The 15,072-nt window shown below is 45.6% G+C and overlaps 1 protein-coding gene across 3 annotated transcripts in view; it reads right to left on the bottom strand.

The window, feature by feature from the left end:
• Window positions 1-15,072, bottom strand: part of NUP214 (nucleoporin 214kDa) — a 127,063-nt gene that overhangs the window by 3,345 nt on the left and 108,646 nt on the right. For all 3 annotated transcript variants that reach the window (XM_011971143.1, XM_011971141.1, XM_011971142.1), the window contains exons 32-34: window positions 8,682-8,834; window positions 3,080-3,251; window positions 667-806 (exon numbers count right to left, since the gene is read on the bottom strand). In XM_011971143.1, the coding sequence (XP_011826533.1) occupies window positions 667-806; window positions 3,080-3,251; window positions 8,682-8,834 (465 nt within the window). The remainder of the gene's footprint in view (window positions 1-666; window positions 807-3,079; window positions 3,252-8,681; window positions 8,835-15,072) is intronic.

Consider the following 15,072-nt stretch of genomic DNA (forward strand, 5'->3'; position numbering starts at 1 on the left):
GGATCATGAGGCCAGGAGATGGAGATCACCCTGGCTAACCCAGTGAAACTTCGTCTCTACTAAAAATACAAAACATTAGCCGGGTGTGGCGGTGGGCGCCTGTAGTCCCAGCTACTCAGAAGGCTGAGGTAGGAGAATGGCATGAACCCGGGTGGCGGAGTTTACAGTGAGCTGAGATCGCACCACTGCATTCCAGCCTGGGCAACAGAGTGAGACTCCGTCTCAAAAAAAAAATTTTTTTTCAACCACTTTCAGTATGTTATGTATTTATTTATTTTGAGACCGGGTCTCATTCTGTCACCCAGGCTGGAGTGCAGTGGTGCAATCACAGCTCACTGTAGTCTCGACCTCTCGGGCTCCAGTGATCCTCCTGCTTCAGCCTCCTGAGTAGCTGGGACCACAGGTGTGTGCCACCATGTCTGGCCAATTTTAAAATTTTTTGTAGAGAATGGGGTCTTGCCATGTTGCCCAGGCTAGTCTCAAACTCCTGGGCTCAAGTGATCCTCCCGCCTTGCCAAAGTGCTGGGATTACAGGCATGAGCCACGTGCCTGGTCAGCTTTTAAAATACTAAACAGACTGGTCAGGTAAAACATACTCATTTGTTTGGGGGAAGAAGGCAAGAGGGACCCACTGTGCTTGAGCAGGGAGAACTTGTGGCAGCTTACCTCCTGTGCCTGATCCAAAACCAGAGAATCCACTACTCTGGGTCCCAAAACCAGAAGTCTGTTGCGACAGTGATCCGAAAGTGGGGGCATTCTGACTCGCGAGTGTGCCGAAGGATGTGGTGTTGCTGCTGCTCCCAAACCTGCGCTCCAGTGAGAAACAGACCGAGGTCAGTGGGGCCTCTCACTACTCGGCCATCTGCAAGCCTCAGCCCCCTGCCGTAAATCTCAATATACACGACACACATGATCCAGGGTGACAGGCTGGGCCTAACTAGCAGCCTTTTAGAGAGAACGAGGTATCGTCCAGGGCCAACTTTTATCTCTGCTCTGGGAAGAAAAACGGCAGGACTACAGTATGAAATCCAACCTGGCCAGTGTTTTGGTTTCCATCCCCTATCAGAACACCAGGGCATTTGGGAACTATGCAGTACACATTTCCTGCTCTACCTCCAACAACCCTGAAGCTTTATTCTATCATTTTAGCATTTCTCACTTACCGACCATTCCCCCACACCCCGTTCCCATTTATTTATCTTCAGTTCCTCTTGGGATCTTGATTCTATTTACGTTTTCCAAGTCGTTTCATTCAGGATTTTGTATTTGTTTCCTGAATCAATAATTACTATCCAAAACAATGTAAAAGTGGCTACCATTTTCTTTCCCCTGCTGGCCCCACCTGGAGACAATCCCCTGTGCACCCTTGCTCAGTTCTCTCTCCAGATATGGTCCAGCACAGAAGGTGGCACTGTGTGGCCTACCAGAGCCCCTTGAATCATTTGCAGAGGAATTCAGCTGGGTTGGCGAGAGCTTCTGGGGTCTGGAGGTGACCAGGTGAGGGAAATACATCAGTGGTTTCTGGGAGAAGGGGCAGCACCTGGGGCAAGAGTCAACCCCAAAGCAAGAAAAAGTATCTAAAACTCCCCCTTCCCACCATACTATTCACTGTTAATGGTGAGGTCAAGGCTCTTTCCATACAAAGGTGGCCAAGGGATCTGCTCTCATTGGACTTTCTCCCAGGAGCATCTGCTCCCTTCCTCCTCCTGCCTTGGGCCTCATCGGCAACAGCCTGCCCTTCTCAGAGGCCTGCCCTTCAGGGTAGGAGACAGGCTCATGGCCAGGGACCTGGAAGAAGGTAATGGGCTTTTATGGGGATTTAATAACTGACCTGGTATTAACCCTTTTTAGGACTGACTAACCAGCCAGTCAGGATTTGTGTGAGAGCTGCCCCAAGGCAGAATATGATACTTTTCTACTAGTAAAGAAAACAGCTGGTTTCAAATAAATAAATCAATTCTCAAGATACCCAGTCAACCCAAACCTTCCACCAACTCTGTGGTACTATGTGCTAGGTCATCACTACAGGGGTCTCTAACTGTCCTTTCCAAGCTTTCCCTAACTTTAATTCTTGGGGTTTCCTGAGGGCAAACCTAAGGCATTAGTCTCCCTGTGAAACAGGAGCAGCAGCAGGCCAACCCTCACTCTTGCTGCTGCGCTCCAGCATCTTGCATGGAGGGAAAGGGTGTGAGTAAGAACATACTATAGTTTATTTTCAGGATAAAGATGCTGTTAGCTTGCCAAGACTCAGATCCCAAGTATCTCTACAATTCCCCCAGACAAAATCATCTCCCCTCCCCCAAGTCTTCAGCTCATGTTGAGCCCAGTACCGTGGTGAGAGGCATTTTAGAACTTTCAGGCATCAACACCTCCTTTGAATGACAGACTTGGTAGTCACCCCATGTACAATTTTTAAATTGGGATGTTGTGGTGGGGTGAAGATTTTTTTTCCCTTGGGGTTTTGGCAACCAGACTGAAATTCTGCCCTTAAAAGCAACTCCCTAACATGGCCTTTTCCAGTGCAGATGCACATGAGGCAATGAAAGCAGCTTCGAAATTCCTGATCATCCAGGATCTTCCCATGGCGGGGGACCTGTGGAACTGAATACTCACTGTGGGGGCCGCAGGGGAGCAGGGGACACAGGGAGTTGTTTGTTCAAGGACAATGGGTCTAACACAGAATAATCCCAAGATGAAAGAATCTGGTGGAAACCATTCATTGAGGACTTCCTAACAGAAGCTCCACAAGGGAGTACCCCTTGGCTACAAAGCAGTAGTTAAGGCAGGGCTGGTGCCTTCCTTTAGCCCCAGCAGGAGAACAGGGGCTCTGATGACCAGCATTTCTCATACGAGGGAACAGCAACACAGCTGAGGTCCACCCATGAATTCAACAAAGCCTGGCTTAAAAGAAATGAGTCTTACCCTGGAGAGGAACAGGAATCCTCGAGGGAGTTGTTCACCAGTTTCAAGGGAGGGGCCTTCAGCTCATGGTCAAATTTCTTTTCAGAGCACGAGTACAGGCCCCTAGTGCTTTTTGGCTGGCATGTGGGTTCCCAAGGGCCCTCCCCAGGGGGCTTACCCGAATCCTCCTGCGCTGGCAGCCGCAGTGCCCTCTCCGAACACTTTGCCTCCCGTCGAGCCCAGAGGGCTTGTAAAGGCTGGGGCTGAACCGAATGCTGGCACCCCTCCAAACCCAGGGGATCCCCCAAAAGTAGGAGGGCTGCCAAACACTGGAGCAGCACCGAAGCCACCTGAGCAAAACAGAGGCAAACAAACAAATAGGGAGAAAGAGAGGAGGAGATAGGAAGAGAGGACATTAAGCAATGAGAAACCAAATCAAAATAGGAAGAAAAAAAGGGAAAAGAGGATGTCAGCAATTCAAATGCAAGAACTAAAGAGCAACACCCACCGGCCCTTCTATCAAGAAAATAGTAATGAAAACAACAAAACAAAAGCCCTCAAAGCAAACCACCCCCCTCCATTTCCATCAGAGGGCTCTGGGGGCCCCTCAGGAGAGCTCCTGCAAACCCTGTGAAGTCAGTGTGAAGCCGTGTGAGCAGACCTCCGAGAGCCCACTCAGTGCACCTCCCACCGTTGCAGGTCCTCTGAGCTGTTTGGAGTGAAAAACCATTCTCGAAAACTCCAATCCCTACCCAGCTGTCAAAAAGATGACAGACTATATTACTTATCAGTACGCAGGCAAGACATCTAGCTTCACAGAAACCCAAATTATAAAATCAGAGGCTCAAAATCCCCTCTCAGGGAGAATTCCTGAATTGGGTCATAGCAGAGACAGACGTGCACATGGCGCCCAGCCAGGTGCTTTTTATTTATTTACAGCCTGATGGCTCCGACATCTCTCGTCGGAGTCTCTCTTTCTCTCGCTCAGTGGAGAAGGTTTTTTTTTTTTTTTTTAAATGCTTTTTTTCCTGCAGTTTGGAATTACTTCTCAATTAAAAAATACACCAAATTTCTTCTTTGGAGGTAGGCTGCTGTATAAATCTAATAAAATAGTAAGTCAACAGTGAGGACAGCCCTAGAGTTCAGATGCCTTCTGCAAGTTGCCAACATTGCTGCCCAGTGAGCTCAGGCTGCCAGAGGGCAGCACCACACAGGTGGCCACACAGACAAGGGTGAGGTCACACATGGGGCACCCTACTCTGATTGCTGGTGATGCCTGTCAGGCGGGAAGACAAAACATCCTCCCCTGAGCTATTCCTGAGGTGGGTTCCCAAACTTCCAAGACACTGCTGAACTCATTCTAAAGTATTAGAACAGACACTCAGTGAGTGTCTTCTGGAATGAACGGAACAGAATGGCATAAGAAATGTGCTCTAACTGGGAGCACTCTCTAAAGGGTAGTACTTCTTAAAGTGAGTTTTGGCCCATGAACTGCATGCTGGCGGGAGTAATGGTGGCTTAGCGACAAGCCTTTTCTCCCCTTTCAGAAAGTGAATCTGTTGTTAGAGGGATGAAATCTAGACTTCTTATTGTTTATGTAATCACAACACAAGATTCTGCTGTCTGAATCAGGAAAGATCAAATCCTGGGTATGAAAAGTTGTCAGCTGAATTCCTCAGTTAACTGTTACTTTGTGATTCACTCATGTGCCTATTTGCCATTAATAGTGGTAGGCTGCAAAACTGAGAAGATACTTTTTTGCTAAGGCTCATGTTTGGGTTAACATTCCGCATTTTAAAACCTTGAGTGAAATTCCAAGCCATGATAATGGAGACTGTTGGGTTATAAATATAACAGACTGGAAAAAAAAAGTGCTAAAAAACCCTTACAGTTGAATTATTTAAGACTGATCATAGATCTAGTTACACTTTCTTCCTAGACATGCAGGGCTTTATCCAGTGCCTTCTTTTCAATATTGCTTAGACTTCTTGGTGGAAGGTGAGTGAAAAATAGGAAGTCATGACGATACAGAAAATAAACTGGACAGGGGAGGGGTGGCAGTTAAGTATACACAGAGAGAAAAAGCCCCCAGACAACACACCTGGGTCCCGGCCAAATTACACAGGAAGAAAACAGTCACTCTGGCTTAAACAGGCAACTCCCTCCTGATGGCAGGAGGGGTTCGATTTTATCAGTTGTCGTATTTCATAAATTTCTTCTCCAGAAGAAATATAAATTTTCTAATAATCAATGATGATAAACTTTCTGATTTATTGAGGGCCCACTCTATGCCAGGGGCTTCGCAGCAGTTCTCTTAAATCCTCCCAATAAACCTGGGATCCTTACATCACAGGGGAGGAAACTGAGACTTAGAGAATATGCCACTTGTCCAAACTTTAGCCAGCTGGTGGGTGCTAGAGCTGGGACTGGAACAAGGTCTGTGCGACTCAAACGCCCACCTCTCATCTTCCCATCATTCATCCCCTGCCTGCCTCCCTCCAAATCTAACACTTGAGCGAGAAAGCAGGGTGTAGACCGCTGACCATGGTGGGCAGGGCAGCAAGGCCATCTTCACTCCATCCCACCTTCCTTCTGTCCTTTCCCTGGATGACCTCCAGCAGGATTTTTTTTTGTTTGAGACGGAGTCTCACTCTGTCGCCCAGGCTGGGGTGCAGTTGCCGGATCTCAGCTCACTGCAAGCTCTGCCTCCCGGGTTTACGCCATTCTCTTGCCTCAGCCTCCCGAGTAGCTGGGATTACAGGCGCCCGCCACCTCGCCCGGCTAGTATTTTGTATTTTTTAGTAGAGACAGGGTTTCACCGTGTTAGCCAGGATGGTCTCAATCTCCTGACCTCGTGATCTGCCCGTCTCAGGATTATTTTCTAATGCAATTTTACAGAAGGGAGGATAGACACTTTGGAATTTTTCAAAGACCCATCCAAATCATCAACTTAAAATCTCTCTTACAGCAAAAAGTGACTGCCCCGATGCCTGCGCAGGAAGGCAGTTCCTCCATTCACAGCAGCCCTTCCTTCTACTCCGGACTCTCAGTCCCCTCTTTCGACAGAAAAAGCTCTCCCAGAACCAATACGAGTTCGGCTGCAGAGAGATGCAGTCCCTGAAACATGAGGGGCGTGGTCTCTCCCCCGCCCTCGCTTTGATGTTTGTGGTTACTAGTTCATTCATCGTATGTATCCGAAAGATAACTTTTCTCTATTTGAGTCCTCAATCTAAGTATTACAGTTTCATGGGGCAAATAAATAAATACTATGAAAAGTTGAGGCATATATTTTCTCTAAGACTGGACAAATAAAAGGGTCAGATTTTCTTTCTTTTTTTGAGACAGTCTTGCTCTGTTGCCCAGGGTGAAGTGCAGTGGCATAATTTTGGCTCATTGCAATCTCTGCCTCCCAGGATCAACTGATCCTCCCACCTCAGTCTCCTGAGGAGCTGGGACTACAGGCATGCACCGCTGTGTCTGGCTTATTTTTGCATTTTTGTTTTTGTAGAGACGGGTTTTTGCCATGTTACCTAGGCTGGTTTCAAACTCCTGGACTCAAGTGATCTGAACTCCTTGGCCTCCCAAAGTGCTGGGATTACAGGTGTGAGCCACTGTACCCAGTATCTGAATTAGGTGTGATATTCCTTTTTTCTTTTAGAGATAAAGGTCTCACTATGCTGCCCAGGTTGGTCTTGAACTTCTGGGCTCAAGTGATCCTCCCACCTCAGCCTCCCAAACTGCTGGGATTACAGGCGCAATTTCAAAGGTCAGATTTCCAATTCAATGGGGACATAATCCCAGGATAAAGAACCATATATAGGAAAACCATAAGAGTCAAAGAAAACATTATCAGTCTTCTAAAAACATACAAAGTTTTGATGATCCATGAACTAATATCCCCCAGCTGAAATGTTCACGATGTGCCTTTCTAACTGGGATAAAAGCCTTGTGGCCCTTTCATTTTTAAATAATGCACCGTGTGTGTGGCAAAAAGAAAGCTGCGAAGCCCATTTCAGAATATTCTGTTTTAATTTCTAGGAGCAGTATTAACAACTAGCAACCAAGGACTAAGCTACCTGAGTCACAGTCTGAGGTAAGGTACACAGTAGATTTGGAAACCACAGCACTTTAGGCTCTACACATGAGACTCCATGTATTAATTTGGGGCAGCCTTACTCCCAAGTCAGAGCCACCGATGCATCTAGTCCTGAGGTTGGATCCTTCCTCTGGAATTAGCATATTTCAGAGCATCCTATACATACGAGGGCCAAGTGTCCTGCCCACTTACCCACGGGGAGTTTGCTTTCAAAAGCTGCTTGCTCAAACAGCCTACCCTGGACCCCTCTGTCTTAAAAAAATTTCTTTTCACACAACTTTCCATCAACAAGAACAGGAGTGCAGACTCCCCGCAGATCTCAGAGACAGAAACAGAATGGAGAGGCAGATGACAGAAATGAAGTACGTTTTCAGATCTAAACATATATTGTTCTTTAAAAATTTTTAGTTATAAATACATCATACATGATTATAAAAAGGCATATAGTTTATATAAATGTATACTTTAATAGTAATGCTGGGATAAAAAGTAGTGCTAGTAATGTTGCTTTTCCTTGTTTACATGGGTGTCAACTATGAAAATTAATTCAGCTGTGTACTTATGCCATTTGGATTGTGGATACACATATACTTCAATTAAAAATAAAGGGATCTGGGGGCCAGGAGTGGTGGCTCACGCCTGTAATCCCAGCACTTTGGGAGGCCGAGGTGGGGAGATCACAAGGTCAGGAGATCGGGACCATCACCATTTCACATGGTGAAATGCCATCTCTATTAAAAATACAAAAAATTAGCCGGGCGTGGTGGCGGGCGCCTGTAGTCCCAGCTACTCGGGAGGCTGAGGCAGGAGAATGGCGTGAAGCTGGGAGGCAGAGGTTGCAGTGAGCCGAGATCGCGCCACTGCACTCCAGCCTGGGTGACAGAGCCAGACTCCCATCTCAAAAAAAAACAAAAAAAAAACAAAACCGGTTTGCGAAAGAGGGGATAGTAATATATAGATGAGAAATTAAACAGATAATCTGCTTTGGCCCTCACAAATAATGGACACCCCAACAAATCCATGACTCAGGATGCTTTCCTGTTGATACTTTAGTTATCATTTCCTTATGTGTTCCTTTACTTTGGTTGTTCTGCAGCTGTAAAATATTTACAATGTTTTCTTCCTAAGAAGACTCTGTGTTCTCTAAAGAGTTGCATTACAGCTGGGCGCGGTGGCTCACGTCTGTAACCCCAGCACTTTGGGAGGCCGAGGTGGGCAGATCATGAGGTCAAGAGATGGAGACCAGCCTGGCCAACATGGTGAAACCTCGTCTCTACTAAAAGTACAAAAATTAGCTGGGTATGGTGGCACATGCCTATAATCCCAGCTACTAGGGAGGCTGAGGCAGAAGAATTGCTTGAACCAGGGAGTCGGAGGTTGCTGTGAGCCGAGATCGCACCATTGAACTCCAGCCTGGTAACAGATTTAGACTCCATCTCACAAAAAAAAAAAAAAAAAGGTTGCATTACTTGCATTCTATGCTTTTAAACATGTTTTTGAAGACCTGGAATCATGTTAGGAATGCAGCAGATGCTCAGTAAATATGAAGAAGAGGAAACAGTTAACTTCTTTACTCCAATCCTATTCTCTTGAGATAACCACCCTAGAGATGTCTCCTTCCAGATATCTACGCATAAACCAATATGCATAAAAAGATAACCATAACAAATAGACATAGGAGTACCTGTTTTGTTTGGAGAGGAAAACCCAAAGCCTTGGGATGCCACACTTCCTCCTCCAGAGCTGAAAGTGCCAGTGGGTTTCTGCTCTCCAAACGACGAGCTGGCAAATCCACCAAATGTCTTGGCCCCACTGTTTCCAAACAGGTTAGAGGTATCTGAAGAGACGAAGAGATGAAGATGTGAGGGAGGTCAGAGGGAGAGAAATGTCTTTACCTGCTTCTCAGAACAAAGAAAAAAATATCAGTTGGGTGTTTGGGAAGATGGGAGTGACAAGCTGCCTAGAACCCAAGGGAGTGGAGCGACAGAGCGACAGGCACTTTCTCTGATTTTCATGCACCTTGCTGGGAAGTTTTTAGTCATTCTGGCACCCAGGCTCAGGATTTTCTGGCATGATTCTACAGGCACAAAACAAAGGAGCAGTGAGAGGCCCCACTGAAGAGGCTCCTTTGCTCACGGCGTGCTCCCGCAGGTGTCAGGACGGCCCAGCAATGGAGGCCATGGCTCAGCCCCACAGGCTGCTTTCTTCTGAAGAAAGGGTTTGCTTTGATTGGTTTCTTCACACCAACACCAACTTCAAATTTTGTCAAACTAGGGAAATTAAAGTTAGAACAAATCCAAACCAGGCATAATGGCTTCTAGCACTTACTTACTGCTTTTATAGTCAAGTTCAGCATGCTTCTGGCTGCCCGAGCTGCTCAGAGAATGGCAGTGAAATGAGAAAAATCATGGTGCTCCTATCTTTGATCCAAGAGGATATAGGGATGGTCTGAAGAATGTGAAAGAGGCTAGCAAGACTTCCAGTCAGATTTCCTCTAAGAGGTTTAATGAAGCCCTTGACCTTTTAGATACTTATCTAGGGGGTCATTCCCCCTCTCTCAACTGTGCACTGAATTCACTCCAAGAATTAAAGGAAAAAAGGAAACTACTAAAAACCAAGATGGCTGAGAATTTTTTTTCACCTGTTACAAGAAATGCAAACCTGACAGACAATAAATAGCCAAAGTCTACATACACAGAAGCTGTCCCTCAAATACAGCATAGGATATGTCAGAGTTTTCAAACTTTTTTTTGTGGGGGGAGGGGTGTTGGTGGGAAGGCAAGGAATAACTCACGTTTCCTACCACATCTGGATGGGTGTTTTATTAAATATATGCCCACAAGGCAGGCAGAAGCTATCCTGAAGTGGAGTGGATGCCCAAAGACACAAGGCATAAATGGGAGGCACAGCGTATGCTCTGGGTAATCACTGGGTGGGTAATAAAGGACCAGTCTCTCCCTAAGCCAGTCAGGTGTTCACAGGGAAGGTGAAAGGAGAGGACTGGAAGAGGGGGAGCACTTAACATCATTTTCAAAGTTGAGCTGTTGGAAGGGGTGGCCCCCCCGCCCCCATTAACCTGTCACTCCTCAGGTCTCTCAACTTGTGCTGTTACAAACCGACCCTAACAGGAGAGCCAACACGGTTAATACGTCCAGATGCAATGCTCTTAATCCACAATCCAGGAGGTGAGTGGCCTCACTTTGGGACCCAGTCACCTCAAATTTCCAGGCACCAGTAATACAATATGACTTGGCCCATCACATTATGGTCACTGCCCTAGAAAAACACTGCTGACAATTGGAGAGCCTGGCTAAGGACCCACATGTCGGGTATGTCAGACATTGGCAGCTGGGTGGTTAAGAAATCCCTTTGTATCACCCTCATAACTCAGTACCACAGGATAATTTATCCCTTGATGGAGTCCCACAAAACGGCCTCCTGAGCAGTTTGACCTTCCCCTTATTGAGCTAGCCCAAAGTTAAGTTTGATTCCTTCAATGGCAGTACATTTGACACTGGAGATGAAAAACAGGCTTCTCAGCCATTCCGTTTACTTGGTATTTCAACAACAGAGGGCTGCAATTTTGTACTTTGTTAGTGCTAGCAATGCAAAATTCAAATAGCAAACAAATTCAAAGGCAAGACTGGGGTTGAATCTCCTCTTGGAGAAATTTGGTGCAACCATATGAAATGAGAGGTGAAATGATTTTACTGAGATAGTGGTGGGAAGTCAGAGATCATTTAGAAGTCTTTGGGCTTTTTAATCTTTTTCTCTATTTAAAATTCTTTGACTTTAAAATCTTTATGGCATATCATAGTGGAACAAGCAGTGAAGTTTGCAGTCAGACCCAGGTGAGATTACCTAATAGCTGTGTGACCCTGGGCAAGGACTTAACTAAGTCCCAGTTTCCCCACACATAGAACAGGACAGCAATCCTGACTCTGCAAGGGATGCTGGGAAGATAACATGATGCACACAGGGCACTAGTGTGATATGTTGTGGACCCTCAGAAAAGGCTGCTGCCCTTCTCTGTTCCTTCCACCTCCTCCTTCCACATCTCAATCACACTTCAGCTAGTAAGACACTGAGCAGGTCAGCAGGAGATAATGAAATCCTTTTCGTTTTTAAAAGATCCCAAGAATGACACCATTAAAGCTGTAATCACTCTCATTTAGTCTCTCAAGGAGCTCTGCATGTTGAGACATTTTACCATTGATTTAAACTGCTCTGAAACATAGTAGCATAAAACAATGACTGCGACTCTGTTTCTAATGTCAACATGTGTTTCTTGGTTTTCTCCTAATGGTTCCAAAATAACACAATCTCTAGCTTTTGAAAATACGTTACCATATTCTCATATTACCAAAGAGAATATCTTGGCGAACAGAACAATATTTCACTATAGAAGATTCTTTTTGACTTGTAAATAAACTATCCAGTAAAAAAAACAAGTTTGTCTTTGCATAGCCATCTGTGACTGACACTTTAGGGGTGCCAAGTACAGGTAAGACTGTCATCTGCTCTGGGCTTCTGCCCTGCTGGCAAAACATGGATCCTCTTTGGTCTTTTATTTGGCAAAAACACTAGCATAATCCAACATGCGTGCCTGACCCAACCTGAATTAAATTATACTTAATATAAACTGGATAGTAATTAAATTTGACACAAAGAGTACCAGACCAGGCCCCGTATCATCCCGCAGGTCTAAAGTCACTGAACAAGAATTCAGTGCACACTCTGAAGGGGTCTCTCAAGAAGCTCTTGCCCAGGATCCTTTCCCAGATATTTTCTTCAAGAACAGTTGTAGAGGGACCCGTGAACCCACATGATCATCATCAAATGGCTTCTTCATCTCCTGACGAAACAAATATGTCTTTCAGGACCCTAAACAGAAAGAATGTGCTGGGAATGGCCCTACACAGTGTCCTCAGGACAATGCTCAAGGAGGCAACAGGTCCTTATGGGTAACAGTCCACAGTGGTGGTGACTTTTAGATGACCCCATGGGTTCGCAGGTTTTCTTTAGTAGAGTCTATGGGAGTGACAGAGAGAAGCCCTTCTTGCAAGCTTTGAGCTTCTGGATACAGAACAAGCCAACTCCAAGCACTGGTGTTCTCAGCTTGTCCCTCCTGGTCATTGTTACAGTTCTCATGACTTCTCAGGGGTCAGGTGGGCAGTTTCAGGGCTAAGCAGCCCAGGGCATAAATGTCACAAAGAGCACTGCTCAAACAGCTCTCTATAATGAGGTCTTTTCTATGCATAAGTGTTGCCCAAAAAGGCATACCTGGGAGACATTATGTAAACATGGCCCATCAGAGCTCGGGACAAGCATCTGGACTAAATCCTGGCTATGCCACTGAATAGCTGTGCAGCTTCTGCAGTCTATATCTCCTCTTGGACCTGATTTTCCTATCAGTGAAATGGGGACAGCCACATCTAAAAGCACTGTTGTAAGAAGTGGTTAGCTCACGTGCATTGAGCTTCTGGCACACAGTAGGTGATTAATAAAGGCTGGTTTATTTCTGCTTGATGGTTTGTGTAGTGATGAAATCCAAGGGCCGCAGGATTTCCAGAGAGGGAGCAATCATGATGGGCCTGAATGACCCTCAGGCAAAGGTGCACTGCACACAGAAACAGCCTCGCATTCATCCTTAAAAGGACAGGCTCAGAAGGTGGGTGCAGGGTGCAGGGTGCCATGTGAACCTGGAGGAAGTGAGGGAGGGATGCTTGTGTGGACAGCAAGCAGACAAACTGGCCAAACCAGAAGGAACATGCTGGGGAACTGAGTATAGTCAGAAAGGTACTTTGGGGCCAGCTCAAGGAGGGCCCTGAATTCCAGTTTCAAGTTTGTTTGGACTTTATCCTATAGTCAGTGGGAAGCTGTCCAAGGGTTTTGAGTAGGAAAAGGGGCAAAATAAATGCAGTCTTAAGACTCAGTTTGGCATGGATTTTTAGACCACAATGGAAGAGCCAAGGGGAAGGGAGAAGAAGATTGTGATGAACCAGAGGACCATGGGGAATGCCCCATAGCAAAATGGGGCGGGGAGTGAGGAGGTTGGTGGGGGGGAAGGAGAGAATGTAGAGAAAAGAAGAGGAGCAGAGAAGAATTGTTTGAAAGGCAGAAGGAACCAGGAGAATCAGTTCATACAGTCCAGGAAAGAAGTGGTGCTCAAAGCATCAAATGATGCAGAGTCACCTAAGGAGAAAGAGGCTGTCACTGATGATTCTGCAGAAAGTATCCTGAGTAGACTTTCCCCAGACGACTCCCAGCTCTTCCTTCTCCACTGTTCCTTCCTCTTACCCTGTACTTGGTGGCTCTCAGGGTTAAAAAAATTCCTGTCCCTTTCATTATCGAATCATACACTTAGTACCCCCAAAAACTGTTGAAATAAAATCATATACTCAGTTTTTAAAAATAATATAATGTTAAGTGTTTCCTCGACTCCTTCAAAATCACTTAAACTTCCCTTAGGCACACATGTAAATTGTTGGTTTATAGTTAACAGCCAACATTTAGAACATGAAGACTAACGGGTTATCCGGTATCAAGAATAGTTATGTGTTTACTTTAAACCAGAATTAAAAGAATTAGCCAGTAATGTTTGACAGGCTGGGGAGTCCTGGTTTGTAGGGTTTTCTGATTTCCATGATACCAATACTCTACAATGGCTAATTTCAGGCTACCCCACACGATGTCACCAAATGAGCAATTGGGAAGATGTGCATGGCTGGCTCTCCTGTGCCCGTGCAAACCAGCTGCAGCCAGCCACTGACAAAAGGCAACTCCTTGACAGTCAAGAGCCATGGCATTAGAGATGAGTAAATGAATGTTTATAGGGATATGACATATTTAACTTTCAACAAAATTGGCCAGTAACACAATCTCACATATGATACCTTAGCTCTGGGATAAACCCAAATTTCTAACTGCAGTGGAGCATGTTAGTAAGTGTCTATTCTGTGCCAGATTCTGTGTTTGGCATGTGACATACAGTCTAGCTGAGCTCTACATCTGTGACTTTCTCACTCTGTGACCTCAGCATTCTGGGCTTGTTTCCTCAATGGAAAATGAAGAGCCATAAAAGGACGATGTTTTCAAAGTATGTGCTATGGAGCCTCGCAGTCGTGTGGTGCCAGCCAGCTGTGTGTCTTGGAGTTCTTGACCCCTGCTTCAGCATGAACCCACTTGTGTTTTCCTTGTCAGGATGCTACTTAAGAGTTCATTGGCAAAAACGGTTTTTGAAAACTACTAGACTTGATTTCTAAGATTCAGGATTCTAAATCCCTCCTGGCCAACTGAAACCTAAAGAACAAAAACTTCTGATTATATAATTTCACGAATTAAAAGGTATGTGTCTCTTGACAAGTAATCTTTCCTCATGTATTAGTGGAGTGGACAGTGACAACAAAATAACTAGGTTTTTGTTTGTTTGGTTTTTGAGATGGGGTCTTGCTGTGTTGCCCAGGCTGAACTAAAAAAATGACTAGTTTTTGATTTAGGAATTTAGAAGGGCAAATCAGGATAGAAAGTTTTGCTAACTGCACAGGTCTTAATATTAAGGAAACATCCGTCATGACTGCAGAACACTAGCTCATGATTCATGGAGATCTCACATAGCACAACAGATGAGAGAAACTGCATGTAGAGCATATTAAATGAGAGAAGCTGAGACAAACAGGACAGGCTCCCAACTTCTAATCTCAGCCTCCGTCTGAGCAGCAGGATAATAGATCTACACAAACAGATTTCTTTCATTTCCAACCATGAATACACAGCTCAACAAAGAATTTTTAAGGCCGAGCGCGGTGGCTCACACCTGTAATCCCAGCACTTTGGGAGGCTGAGGTGGGCAGATCACTTGAGGTCAGGATTCAAGACCAGCCTGGCCAACACCGTAAAATCCCATCTCTACTAAAAATACAAACACTAGCCAGGCTTGGTGGCAGGCGCCTGTAATCCCAGCTACTCGGGAGGCTGCGCTGGGAGAATTGCTTGAACCTGGGAGGTTGCAGTGAGCCGAGATTGTGCCACTGCACTCCAGCCTGGGCGACAGAGCAACACTCTGTCTCAAAAAA

The sequence above is a fragment of the Mandrillus leucophaeus genome, unplaced genomic scaffold, assembly GCF_000951045.1.
Source record: "Mandrillus leucophaeus isolate KB7577 unplaced genomic scaffold, Mleu.le_1.0 Scaffold99, whole genome shotgun sequence".
Classification (NCBI taxonomy): Eukaryota; Metazoa; Chordata; class Mammalia; order Primates; family Cercopithecidae; genus Mandrillus; species Mandrillus leucophaeus.